General features: G+C 44.0%; 1 protein-coding gene and 1 pseudogene across 1 annotated transcript in view; both read left to right on the top strand.

The window, feature by feature from the left end:
* Window positions 1-12,488, top strand: part of LOC124720241 (pancreas transcription factor 1 subunit alpha) — a 217,112-nt gene that overhangs the window by 195,649 nt on the left and 8,975 nt on the right. Inside the window, exon 5 of the mRNA XM_047245557.1 lies at window positions 3,474-3,667. Within this exon, the coding sequence (XP_047101513.1) occupies window positions 3,474-3,661 (188 nt within the window). The 3' untranslated portion in view covers window positions 3,662-3,667. The remainder of the gene's footprint in view (window positions 1-3,473; window positions 3,668-12,488) is intronic.
* Window positions 7,541-7,658, top strand: LOC124720678 (annotated as a pseudogene).

Genomic DNA, 12,488 nt, shown 5'->3' with positions numbered 1-12,488 from the left:
TTAGCTGTGCTAAGGGTGGACATACTGGCTGTTAGGTAGATGGTCACGTGTTCTGGCTGATAAAAATACGAGCGGAGTTCGGAAAGTCCGTGCAAAGTCCAAGAGATGGCACCACCGGCGCGTATCGAGGTCATACTTAGTTAGTAGCATCTTTGGAAAGAACCATAGAGTAAATATCTCTGGAGTAGGCATTGCGTTCTGCGCATGTTGTCAACATTAAACCAGGATTGTCACATGTTTTCAGGACAATGCTGTGCGTGTGTGCTTTCCGCAGCGTTTGTAATATCAAGAGCTTTTGTTGTGTTTCACCGTTTGTTGATAGTGTAATAGCGATGGTGAATTACTGTTGTTGCTATGGATGCAAAGAAAAATATGTGAAACGAGGGATAGTAACTTGTCATGGCTACATACTATGTAGCTCTAATTATAGTTATCATATTAGTAGGGGACACTGTATATGTTAAAAATTTCGAGACGCATTATAATTAAGGCTTGATTCTGTAGACCTATTTTTCTACGATTTTATGACTATATAATAAATATTACGGCTCGTACAAAAGCTTACAGACAATCGCTTCCTCTCGTAAATTTGCTAGCGGAACAGGAAAGGGAATGGTTAGTTGTTTTAGCAAATACCATCCTCCATGCATTTATCAGCGACTTTTCGATTATGTTCATAGATTACTCAGTCTACTATTTATTTAATAAACTGGGAGCAAGTACGTAAAATGCGTTAAATAAACACTTCAAAGTGTCAGCAGTAAGAAAAATTGCGCTTTAGGTCGCAAAAACGAGAAAATAAATACGCAGAAATATCAGAAAAAAGGAAGAATTAGCAGGGATATAATCGCTAATGTGTGGCAAATTCGGTGTTTTTCGGACACTTGCAAAAGTACTAGCTTACTGTCAAGTCGTTTTGCAAGACTATCACTCGAAGAAGGGGTACGTCAGGCTCTTAAATACTATAAAGTGCCGTATCATACCGAAAACTACCAAAAATCGAGTGCATCTGAACTGTGACACCTATCGCAAAGAAGCAGACTGCGTTATCACTTGCCCTTGAAAGTTAAGTAGCTGGTTTATTCCCGGTATCGAATGGATACTGTTAAAATGTCTGCGCAACATATATAACTAATCCACGACACATACGAGAAGAATCCGTCTGTACTAGGGATGTAGTGACATTCGAAATATACAGGGCGCTATACGGACAAACACACGACGTCCCGAGAACACGTGACCTGGCGGGCAATGTATGTTGACAACACAAAATCTGTTCTGCGCATGCGAATGCTCACTCCAGAGATATTTACTCTATGCAAAGAACGCACACCAAGTTTCATCCATATTGGTCTATTTCTTTGTGTTTCGCATTCGTATGAATCAAGGAAGTCAAGTGATTGTCCAAAAACGGACGAAAAAGAATTTCGTGTCTTCATTAAACATTAGTTTATGAAAGGCTAAACGCCTCAGGAGACTAAAGGGAAGCTTGATAACCATTAAGGTGTCGCAGCACCTTCGATTAGAAAAGTTTATAAGTGGTTTCAAAATTTTCGGAGTGGCCATATGGGCACAAGTGATGCTGAACGTTCTGGACGCCCTGTAGAGGAATTTATTCCGGACATTGGCACGAAGTGATGAAGGACTTTCCGCCATCACCTCTCCTTCCCTTCCCGTCCAAATATTGGTCGTGAAAATTCCATCACCACAAGGGTTCGAACCGGCTTACCTCCGAAATTGACAAAATCCATTATATGGTGATTGATGACCGTAGAGTTAAGGTGCCTGAGATTGCTAGTGCTGTGGGCATCTCGGATGAATGGGTACATGATATTTTGCATAAACATTTGGACATGAGAAAGCTACACGCAAGATGGGTTCCGCGATTGCTCACGCTTGACCAAAAACGGAGTCGTGTGAAGTGTTGCAAGGATGGTTTGCAGCTGTTCAGGAAGAAACCGCAGGACTTTAAGTTTCATTTCGTCACTGTGGATGAAACATGGATACATTACTATACTCCTGAGACCAAATAACAATCTAAACGATGGGTTACCATGGGAGAATCTGCAACAAAATAGGCGAAGCCAGTCCTTCAGCCGGAAATGTTATGGCGACTGTCTTTTAGGATTCGCAAGGGATAATCCTCATCGACTATATGGAAAAGGGTAAAACTATTACAGGTGCATATTATTCATCGTTACTGGAACGTTTGAAAACCGAGCTGCAAGGAAAACGCCTGCGATTGGACTGCAAAAAAGTGCTTTTCCATCACTACACACACCTCAGCAGTTGTGCTCGCAAAATTAATGGAAATAGGATTCCAACTCGTTTCACATCCCCCCATTCTCCAGACTTGGCTCCCTTGGACTACTATTTGTTTCCCAATTTGAAGAAATGGCTGGCGGGACAAAGATTTTATTCAAATGAGGAGGTGATTGCAGCAGCTAATAGCTATTTTGCAGACTTGGACAGTTCCTATTATTCGGAAGGGATCGACAAATTAGAACAGCCAGAATGAGATTTTCACTCTGAAGCAAAGTGTGCGCTGATATAAAACTTCCTGGCGGATTAAAACTGTGTGCCGGACCGAGACTCAAACTCGGGACCTTTGCCTTTCGCGGAAAAGTGCTCTACCAACTGAGCTACCCAAGCACGACTCACGCCCCGTCCTCACAGCTTTACTTCTGCCAGTATCTCGTCTCCCACCTTCCAAACCTTACAGAAGCTCTCCTGCTAACCTTGCATAACTAGCACTCCTGAAAGAAAGGATAATGCGGAGACATGGCTTAGCCACAGCCTGGGAATGTTTCCAGAATGAGATTTTCACTCTGCAGCGGAGTGTGCGCTGACACGAAACTTCCTGGCAGATTAAAACTGTGTGCCGGACTGAGACTCGAACTCGGGACCTTTGCCTTTCGCGGGCAAGTGCTCTACCAACTGAGCTCTGAGGACGGGGCGTGAGTCGTTCTTGGGTAGCTCAGTCGGTAGAGCACTTGCCCGCGAAAGGCAAAGGTGCCGAGTTCGAGTCTCGGTCCGGCACACAGTTTTAATCTTCCAGGAAGTTTCAAATTAGAACAGCGTTGGACGAAGTGTATAGGCCTAAAAGGAGACTATGTCGAAAAATAAAAAAGTTTTGCCCCAAACACGTAAGTGGTTTTTATTTTTGCACAGACTTTTCAAATGACCCTCGTACATCATAGATGTCTGAGACTTGAAAAGGTCTGTGGAACCATATAGTTTCATTTGATCTCCATTTATGTTGAAGCATGCATTTCTCAAGGTGTTTTCCATAGTTTTGTCGAGTGTCAGTGTTTGCTGTGACTTAGGTGTTTGTGTTTGTATGTGCGTCTGTTTGGGATGGGAGGTGAAGTGGATAGGGGGGTTTTGATCACTCACATATGAGTGGGAACACAGTAGCAAAGCAGTGAGTCCCCTTATAATAAGTGCGCTGTGTGATTTGCTGTACCCTACAGGAGGCTTCGGCTGCCCGTTCACGGCGCATTCACTATCGTGGTCGAGCAGCCGGTCGGAGCGCACGCCCACCGCCGCCGGGCTGATGTTCGCCAAGGTGTGGACCCCAGAGGACCCCAGGGCTGCCAGCAAGGCCGCCTCGGCTGTGCCAGCCGGCGACGCCCCCACGCCGGCGCCGCAGCGCTTCTGACACCAGGTAGCCGCCTGCCCAACTCCTGCCTCAACCTCTCACTCTCCACCTCCTACTCTTTCTCACTCTCATTCACACTGCCACTCTTTCCCTCTCATTCTGCTTCTCTCTCTCTCGTCCTTCTCTCACTGTTACTCACCTCTTCTCCTCCCCCCCTTCTCTCTCTCTCTCTCTCTCTCTCTCTCTCTCACACACACACACACACACACACACACACACCACATCAACGATGCACCGCAAAATGTACTGGTATACCGCAACAGCGATCTAGTGGCAGGAAGGGTTCTAACAACCCTTCCACAACAAAGGTCAAAAATTAATTATGATTGTGGTGTTGCTCACGCTGCTAAATATTGCATTTTCGGGCAACAACAAAGTTATATTATGTGGCAGCTGTCACTAGAGCACAGTTAATAAAGTCATTTCTTGAAACAAGGATAAACTAGGCACTCATCTTTTCGTGTTTCTCACGCTGGTCTCGTTGTGAACTCATGGCTCAATCGTCGAAAATCTAGGTAGTGATGATTCCAAGCTCGGATGCAAAGAGGCCTAGGTGTTGTTCTGCGATATTCAAAAGTTTTATAGATGTGTTTCATAAACCATTCTTGAAATTTAAACTTTTGCAAATTAGGACAATGGTGATGTAAAAAAGTAATCAGCACTCCGAATTTAAGTTACACTTCTTTTTTATTACTTTTGTTGCAATATCACGTAACTCGTTCCAAAACATCACTTCACAATATAAAACATACTTGAAAATGTCTTCCTCACTGTTAAAGTTCACATTTCATAAACTGACTACAATCTGCGTCTTTTTAACATGACGACCAAAGCTTGACTGCCTAAAAACCGCTTACGTGCCTAAAAATCAGAGTTACAAGTACGTCAACTATCATAGTCACAAAAGAAAGAATACACATAACAATAATATCATTGCAATATGTACACATCGATGTATCGAAGTACCTCTACATTAACGAAATCAAGTCTGAATGTTGTCACAGAAGTATGTTAACTATTTTATAGAAACACAGTAGAATATTTCCGGTATCAAGAGGTTGAGGTGAGGTGCCATAATTGTTACGTAAATCAAGTACCATTACAGGCTGAAACTACGAAAATGAGCAGACACATTATCCATGCACCAGAACAGAGAGCAGTCCTAATCTACTGTCAATCCACGCATGCGCACCAGGCAGCAATAATTGACGCATGCGCAGAAGGGGGTACTGCAGAGCTTTCTGCTTGTTAGTTGCTTATTGTTAGGTGGCTGGAGGCTAATATCAGATCTTCGTTAATGAATCGGCGACTGCTGACAGACGCATCACAGTGAACCAATTGTCGCGCTACGTTGGGATAGGGAAAGGAAGTGTTTGCAGAATACTGAAAGTGTTAGCGTTAAAAAAGGTTTGTGCCACGTTGGTTCCCAGGATATTGACAGTGGCTCACAAAGAAACAAGAAAAGCGGTATGCAACGAACTTTTGGAACCGTACGAGAATGGCGGAGATGAATTTTTTGGAAGAATTGTGATGAAACATGGCTCCATCACTTTTCACCAGAGATGAAGAGGCAATCAATGGAGTGGCATCATGCAAATTCACCCAAGGAAAAAAAAAAAAATTCAAAAGCACACCTTCTGCTGGAAAAGTTATGGCTATGGTGTTTTTCGATTCTGAAGGATAGTTCCTTATGGACATCATGTCAAGTGGAACCCCCATAAATTCTGATGCATATGTGACGACACTGAAGAAACTTCGAGCTCGACTGAGTCGTGTTCGACCACATCGGCAAAAGCAGGATTTTTTGCTGTTGCACGACAATGCACGGCCACATGTCAGTCGAAAAACCGTGGAAGCGATCACAAAATTCTGATAGACAACAGTGAAACACTCGCCTTACAGTCCTGACCTGGCTCCATGTGACTATCATCTCTTTGGGAAACTGAAAGACTCTCTTTTGAAGAAGGTTTGAAGATGACGACTCCCTTGTGCACGCTACCAAACAGTGGCTCCAACAGGTCGGTCCAGAATTCTACCGTGCGGGTATACAAGCGCTGGTTCCAAGATGGCGTCAGGCAGTTGAAAGGGATGGAAATTATGTGGAGAGACGAAAATATTGTTCCTAAAGGATGTATCTACACACTGTAAAACTTTCAGACATGTAGAATAAAAGATGGATTTAAAAAAAAATAATGTGCAATTCTTTTGGAGCGATCCTCGTACTTACAATGTTAAATTTCTCAATGACAACGTTATAAAATTTTAATGGCTGGTGGAGGAAGAGTCTCTCTCCATTGACCTGTTTTTGTAGATGAGTCGCTTGCATAATTTATTTTTCAGAGAATTTTTTGCGAGTTGTAAAATTTTTTCCACATATTTAAGCTGTATTAATTCATAATTTCTACAATTTTAAACTGGGCTTCTTTTAAACATGCATCATTGATGTTCAGCCCAGTTTCTGTAAGTTGTGTAAGTTTCACTGCTCTATGACGGTAAGTTCCTGAAAAAAATGTACTTAATCATTAAAAAAGTAAAGTGTCGGGAATCCGGCTTTTAAAGTGAACATAGTTTGTTGCTGACCTCAGAAGATCCCTGCGCCATATCCTGGGTCAACTGCATTTTCTTCATCCTCCCTGGCTCTCTTAGCATTCCTTGAGTGCGTTCTTGCCTTCGTACTCTGCTTTGTTCACACGGACAGCATCCAATTAGGAAGATGGCATCATCATATTTTCCGCAGGTTGTACGCCTATCTCTTGAAGCAGCCTAACTCTCACCACATTGTCACCATTAAATGAAAGAATTGCTTCATAAACCCCAAATTCAATGTATCTTTACCTACAAATACAGTTTCAGGAATTCTAGACCATATGACACTGTTAAATGATTCATTTGGGTTCTGGAAGGACAAGAAACAAGTGAATACAGCGCGCGAAGAGGGCAGCCAACTGTGAGCACGAAATATTTTCACAAATCAGCAAATCAGGTCTTTGAAGTGAAGTGCAAGAAGTTGACAGAAGGCAAAAGGGGGGCGTGGCAACATGTGCTGCCCTTTAAGTAAATGAATATTTAAAGCCTTTAATGCCCTTAGAAAACGTATTTCTCTAGTAAAATACACTCCAAGGAATGTATATGAGCAAAAAAAAAAATTTTTATATTTTGTCGCCTATGAAGGTACAATATTTCCTTAATTCAGGCATATAGCGAGGAAAGGTGTATTTATGACCCATTGTATCATAATGAGGAACGTCGGTAATCGTTTCTTTCTGACTAATATCCGTATAATGTTACACGGTGAATTTCGATTTGTATCGTAATGCCTTACTTAACGAAAGTTCACGTTTGATTTGATTGCATCTCTTGCGTTATTTCAGCGTGCCAGAAAGTAGAAAGTGGCAGTGGTTGGGTAGAAAGTAGCCAGGAAACGTAACGTTAAAACTAGCCTGCAACGTAACAGGGCTTTTATCGGTATTTTATTCGTGATTTAGGCTGTTATGATCACAAAACGTATAAATATAGGATTTAATTCTTGTTTTCGAGAATGTGAGACAGCCTCCCTAACGACCGTGTCACACTTGTTATTTCCATCTTCTATCAAAGACAGCAGCTTCTCGAAACAGGCCATGTCCATCCACACTAAGTTTCGAAATTCTTGCGGACCTTCGAGACTCTGTTCATTCATAAGCAGTGAATAAAATCCCCTCCCTTCGTCCGTTCTTTTCTGCCAGGGTCGAACTCAACAACCTCAGGCTTTTCGTTTTCGTCGTCGTTCTGTCCTAATCTGAAGATTTACTGTCACTGCCAAGGCAATAGCTCCAAAAACAAGTGGGTCCCTCCATGTGTAAAATGCTGTATAAATACATGTACCTTTGTAACCGAGTGGGCAACGGCCTTGCCGCAGTGGATACACCGGTTCCCGTGAGATCACCGAAGTTAAGCGCTGTCGGGCGTGGCCCGCACTTGGATGGGTGACCATCCAGGCCGCCATACGCTGTTGCCATTTTTTCGGGGTGCACTCAGCCTCGTTGTGCCAATTGAGGAGCTACTCGACCGAATAGCAACGGCTTCGGTCAAGAATACCATCATAACGACCGGGAGAGGGGTGTGCTGACCCCACGCCCCTCCTATCCGCATCCTCCTTGAGGATGACACGGCGGTCGAATGGTCCCGGTACGCCACTCGTATCCTGAAGACGGAGTGCTTTTTGTAACCAAGTGCCGTAATATAAAATCAACTGTTGAATCTGTAATTCAGAACAGTAGTAATCTACATAAGAGAATAATAATTAGTTAATAAATAATGATAAAAACAGTTTCTTATTAAATGGGAACCTTGAGCTCACATAATTTGAACGAATGACGTTCCAATATGTCACACAGTCCCCTTTGTCCCGCGCGACTTTACAAGAGATCAGGTGTACGCCGCGTGGATGGTGTAATAGATCTGCGCAATCCAGCCTGCACTACAGATATGCATGCTTTGCGCACTGGTGCATAGGTGTACGGCTTAGGCCCATCGTGTAATACGGTTCTTTTCCAGGACCGTACCGTAGCCACGGCGAGATAGCCTACTGCTCAGGACGAAGGCACAGAGGGGTGCAAGAACTCGCTGGAAAAACAGCCCTGTAGAAACCGTTTAACACTCTCAGACAATGTGGTACCGTCTGGAGCCACCCTCGTGTAACATGCACTGTAGTGACATCTGTGGCCACCCTCAACAGCTGCAGTAGGTGCTGCCATCTAGCAGCTGCAGCTTCAACTACTTCACATGTTTCGACTCTTAGCAATTAGACGAGAAAATGTAGGAAACATTTTTGTATGCAGTGCACGATTGTATTTGTTTTCAAATTGTGATTGAATTTTTCTCTATAATGCGTGTTTTGGACATGGACTAGGTGCAAAAAACTGTCCGGTTCAGTTTATACTGCGTGCATTGGGATAATAATTAAATTTATGCCCCACTGCAGACTCCTAACTAAGGTACGAGCATATAGGATTGGTTCCCAAGTATGTGAGTGGCTCGAAGACTTCTTAAGTAATAGAACCCAGTACGTTGTCCTCGATGGTAAGTGTTCATCGGAGGTGAGGGTATCATCTGGAGTGCCCCAGGGGAGTGTGGTAGGTCCGCTGTTGTTTTCTATCTACATAAATGATCTTTTGGATAGGGTGGATAGCAATGTGCGGCTGTTTGTTGATGATGCTGTGGTATACGGGAAGGTGTCGTCGTTGAGTGACTGTCGGAGGATACAAGATGACTTGGACAGGATTTGTGATTGGTGTAAAGAATGGCAGCTAACTCTAAATATAGATAAGTGTAAATTAATGCATATGAATAGGAAAAAGACTCCCGTAATGTTTGAATAGTCCATTAGTAGTGTAGCGCTTGACACAGTCACGTCGATTAAATATTTGGGCGTAACATTGCAGAGCGATATGAAGTGGGACAAGCATGTAATGGCAGTTGTGGGAAAGGCGGATAGTCGTCTTCGGTTCATTGGTAGAATTTTGGGAAGATGTGGTTCATCTGTAAAGGAGACCGCTTATAAAACACTAATACGACCTGTTCTTGAGTAATGCTCGAGCGTTTGGGATCCCTATCAGGTCGGATTGAGGGAGGACGTAGAAGCAATTCAGAGGCGGGCTGCTAGATTTGTTACTGGTAGGTTTGATCATCACGCGAGTGTTACGGAAATGCTTCAGGAACTCGGGTGGGAGTCTCTAGAGGAAAGGAGGCGTTCTTTTCGTGAATCGCTACTGAGGAAATTTAGAGAACCAGCATTTGCGGGTGACGGCGGTACAATTTTACTGCCGCCAACTTACATTTCGCGGAAAGACCACAAAGATAAGATAAGAGAGATTAGGGCTCGTACAGAGGCATATATGCAGTCATTTTTCCCTCGTTCTGTTTGGGATTGCAACAGGGAGAGAAGATGCTAGTTGTGGTACGAGGTACCCTCCGCCACGCACTGTATGGTCGATTGCCGAGTATTTATGTAGATGTATTTATTTATTTTCGTAGTTATTGCGCTGGTTCCTTTTGAAACCACTGCAGTTCTAAGGGTAACATGAGTAGCCGCGACAGGTCGTTGTATTTCCCTGTCACACGATGTACTCTCGCAGAATAAAGGAAGAGGAAATTCGGGCGTGCCTTTTGGAAGGGATTTCTCCTGATGCCAACTCAGACACTGATGGCAGCAGTGAAAGTGGAGATATTGTGGTAATTGAAGACAGTGAGCTAGATTTGGAGGTGGCAAGCTGTAACACATATTTTTCCAGACTAATCAGAAACTCCCGGACGTCCAGGTACATCATCAGAACGATGAGCAAAAAAAAATGTAAAACTGTTGTTCCAGCACGCAACAAAAGCGGAGCATCAGCCAATATATGGCACCTTAAGCCGCAATGTACTCTGTAGCACAAACGAGGAGCCTTTCAGGAGCCGAGGGAAGTACGCCCTGTGTCTGGTAGCCCTATACATAACAACAGAAAGGAAGTGCATTTTACCTTACCACCAAAAGTAACCACATTTCATACGCACTGGCTCCATTTGAAACCACCCCGTATTTGTCCAAGTAATGTACACACATCAAAAAAAGTTTTGCAGCACCCCGGTTCCCAGAACTCCTGAAGATAGACTCTGACTGTGGATATTGTATCACAGACACAGTCTCTTTGACTCTTCAGAGATGTTACTAAACCCGCCTTAAGATGTAAACAACCTATTAGACGAAGGGGGTCTGACAGCCGATCAGTTCCAGTCATTCCACCAGGAAGGAGGTACACGGCTCGTGTTGTCTGTAGTTCAACCGTGCCTAGACGGCAATACCGCGGTTCGATCGCGTCCGCATTGTTACTTTGTGCCAGGAAGGGCTCTCAACAAGGGCAGTGTCCAGCCGTCTCTGAGTGAACCAAAGCGATGTTGTTCGGACATGGAGGAGATACAGAGAGACAGGAACTGTCGATGACATGCCTCGCTCAGGCCGCCCGAGGGCTACTACTGCAGTGGATGACCGCTACCTACGGATTATGGCTCGGAGGAACCCTGACTGCAACGCCACCGTGTTGAATAATGCTTTTCGTGCAGCCACAGGACGTTGTGTTAAGACTCAAACTGTGCGCAATAGGATGCATGATGAGCAACTTCACTCCCAAAGTCCATGGCGACATCCATCTTTGCAACCACGACACCGTGCTGCGCGGTACAGATGGGCCCAACAACATGCCGGATGGACCGCTCAGGATTGGCATCACGTGCTCTTCATCGATGAGTATCACATATGCCTTCAACCAGACAAGTGTCGGAGACGTGTTTTGACACAACGTCGAGCGAGTGCAGCAAGGTGGAGGTTCCCTGCTGTTTTGGAATGGCATTATGTGGGGCAGACGTACCCCGCTGGTGGCCATGGAAGGTGCCGTAACGGCTGTACGATACGTTCAAATGGCTCTGAGCACTATGGGACTTAACATCTATGGTCATCAGTCCCCTAGAACTTAGAACTACTTAAACCTAACTAACCTAAGGACATCACACAACACCCAGCCAAAACGAGGCAGAGAAAATCCCTGACCCCGCCGGGAATCGAACCCGGGAACCCGGGCGTGGGAAGCGATAACGCTACCGCACGACCACGAGATGCGGGCGTACGATACGTGAATGCTATCCTCCGACCGATAGTGCAACCATATGAGCCGTATCTTGTGAATGACTTCCTTCAGGATAACGACATCGTTCGACTAGAGTGGCCAGCATGTCAGCATTGCGACTTTTGCCGATTTCTGCGCCGGCACGGTAGCTCAGCGTGCTCGGTCAGAGGCTTAGCTACCCTGTGTAATAAAAAACTGAGTGAACGGATCAACACAGAACCTGAACGGGTGTCGCCGGGCGTCCGCCCAGAACAAATTCAACGAACAATATGCGATCTAAAAAGAAAAAAAAAAAGAAAAAAGTGAGCAACACACCTTCTCACTAAGCAGGAGGCCCGGGTTCGATTCCCGGCCCTTGTACAATTTTCATTCGTCGCTTCAGTCTGTATACATAAAATCGTATCTGTATGAGACCCGTAGAGTCTCTGAAATTGTGTCATTTCATTTGTAAAAATATGCTGTTTGCCTGAAGCATTGCGACTTTTGCCGATTTCTGCCAACTGACGACTTGAGTAGTACTGTTTAAGCTACATTCTGACATTGCCCTCACAGTATATATTTTCTTTAATGTCGTTTGTTGTTAGGAATATTAGCTTATTCCCAAGAGTTAGCAGCTTTCACTCAGTTAATACTAGGCAGAAATCAAATCTGCATGTAGAATGCACTTCCTTGACTCTTGTGCAGAAAGGAGTGCACTATTCTGCTGCATCCATTTTCAATAAGCTACCACAAGAACTCAAAAATCTTAGGAGTAGCCCAAACGCTTTTAAGTCTAAACTGAAGAGTTTCCTCATGGCTCACTCCTATTCTGTCGAGGAGCTCCTAGAAGAGCTGAAAAATTAAGCAAATTCCAGTGTTGCATTGTTGATTTTCTTTATTTAAACTTACAAATTGTCGCCTGAATACGTTTCTTGTATTTCATTTTATCTGTTTCTACTATCGTGTTAAAATTTCATGTATTGACTCGTTCCATGACCATGGAGACTTCTCTAAAATTTGGGCCCACGGAACAATAAATAAATAAATAAATAAAACACGGCGCTTCAAAGTATTCGATAGAGTAGTAAGTGAAATGGGAAACAGGGCCCAAATATAACACCACCTCATCTCACTTGAATTTCCCGCCAGGAAAGTTTCCAATGAGAGCTTTGTATATTATTTTGGAAAATAAGCGGCAGATTTGGGTC

The sequence above is a fragment of the Schistocerca piceifrons genome, chromosome 11 (genome assembly GCF_021461385.2).
Source record: "Schistocerca piceifrons isolate TAMUIC-IGC-003096 chromosome 11, iqSchPice1.1, whole genome shotgun sequence".
In the NCBI taxonomy this organism is placed as follows: Eukaryota; Metazoa; Arthropoda; class Insecta; order Orthoptera; family Acrididae; genus Schistocerca; species Schistocerca piceifrons.
The sequence above is the reverse complement of the archived record's forward strand: the minus strand, read 5'-3'. Positions and strand labels throughout refer to the sequence as shown.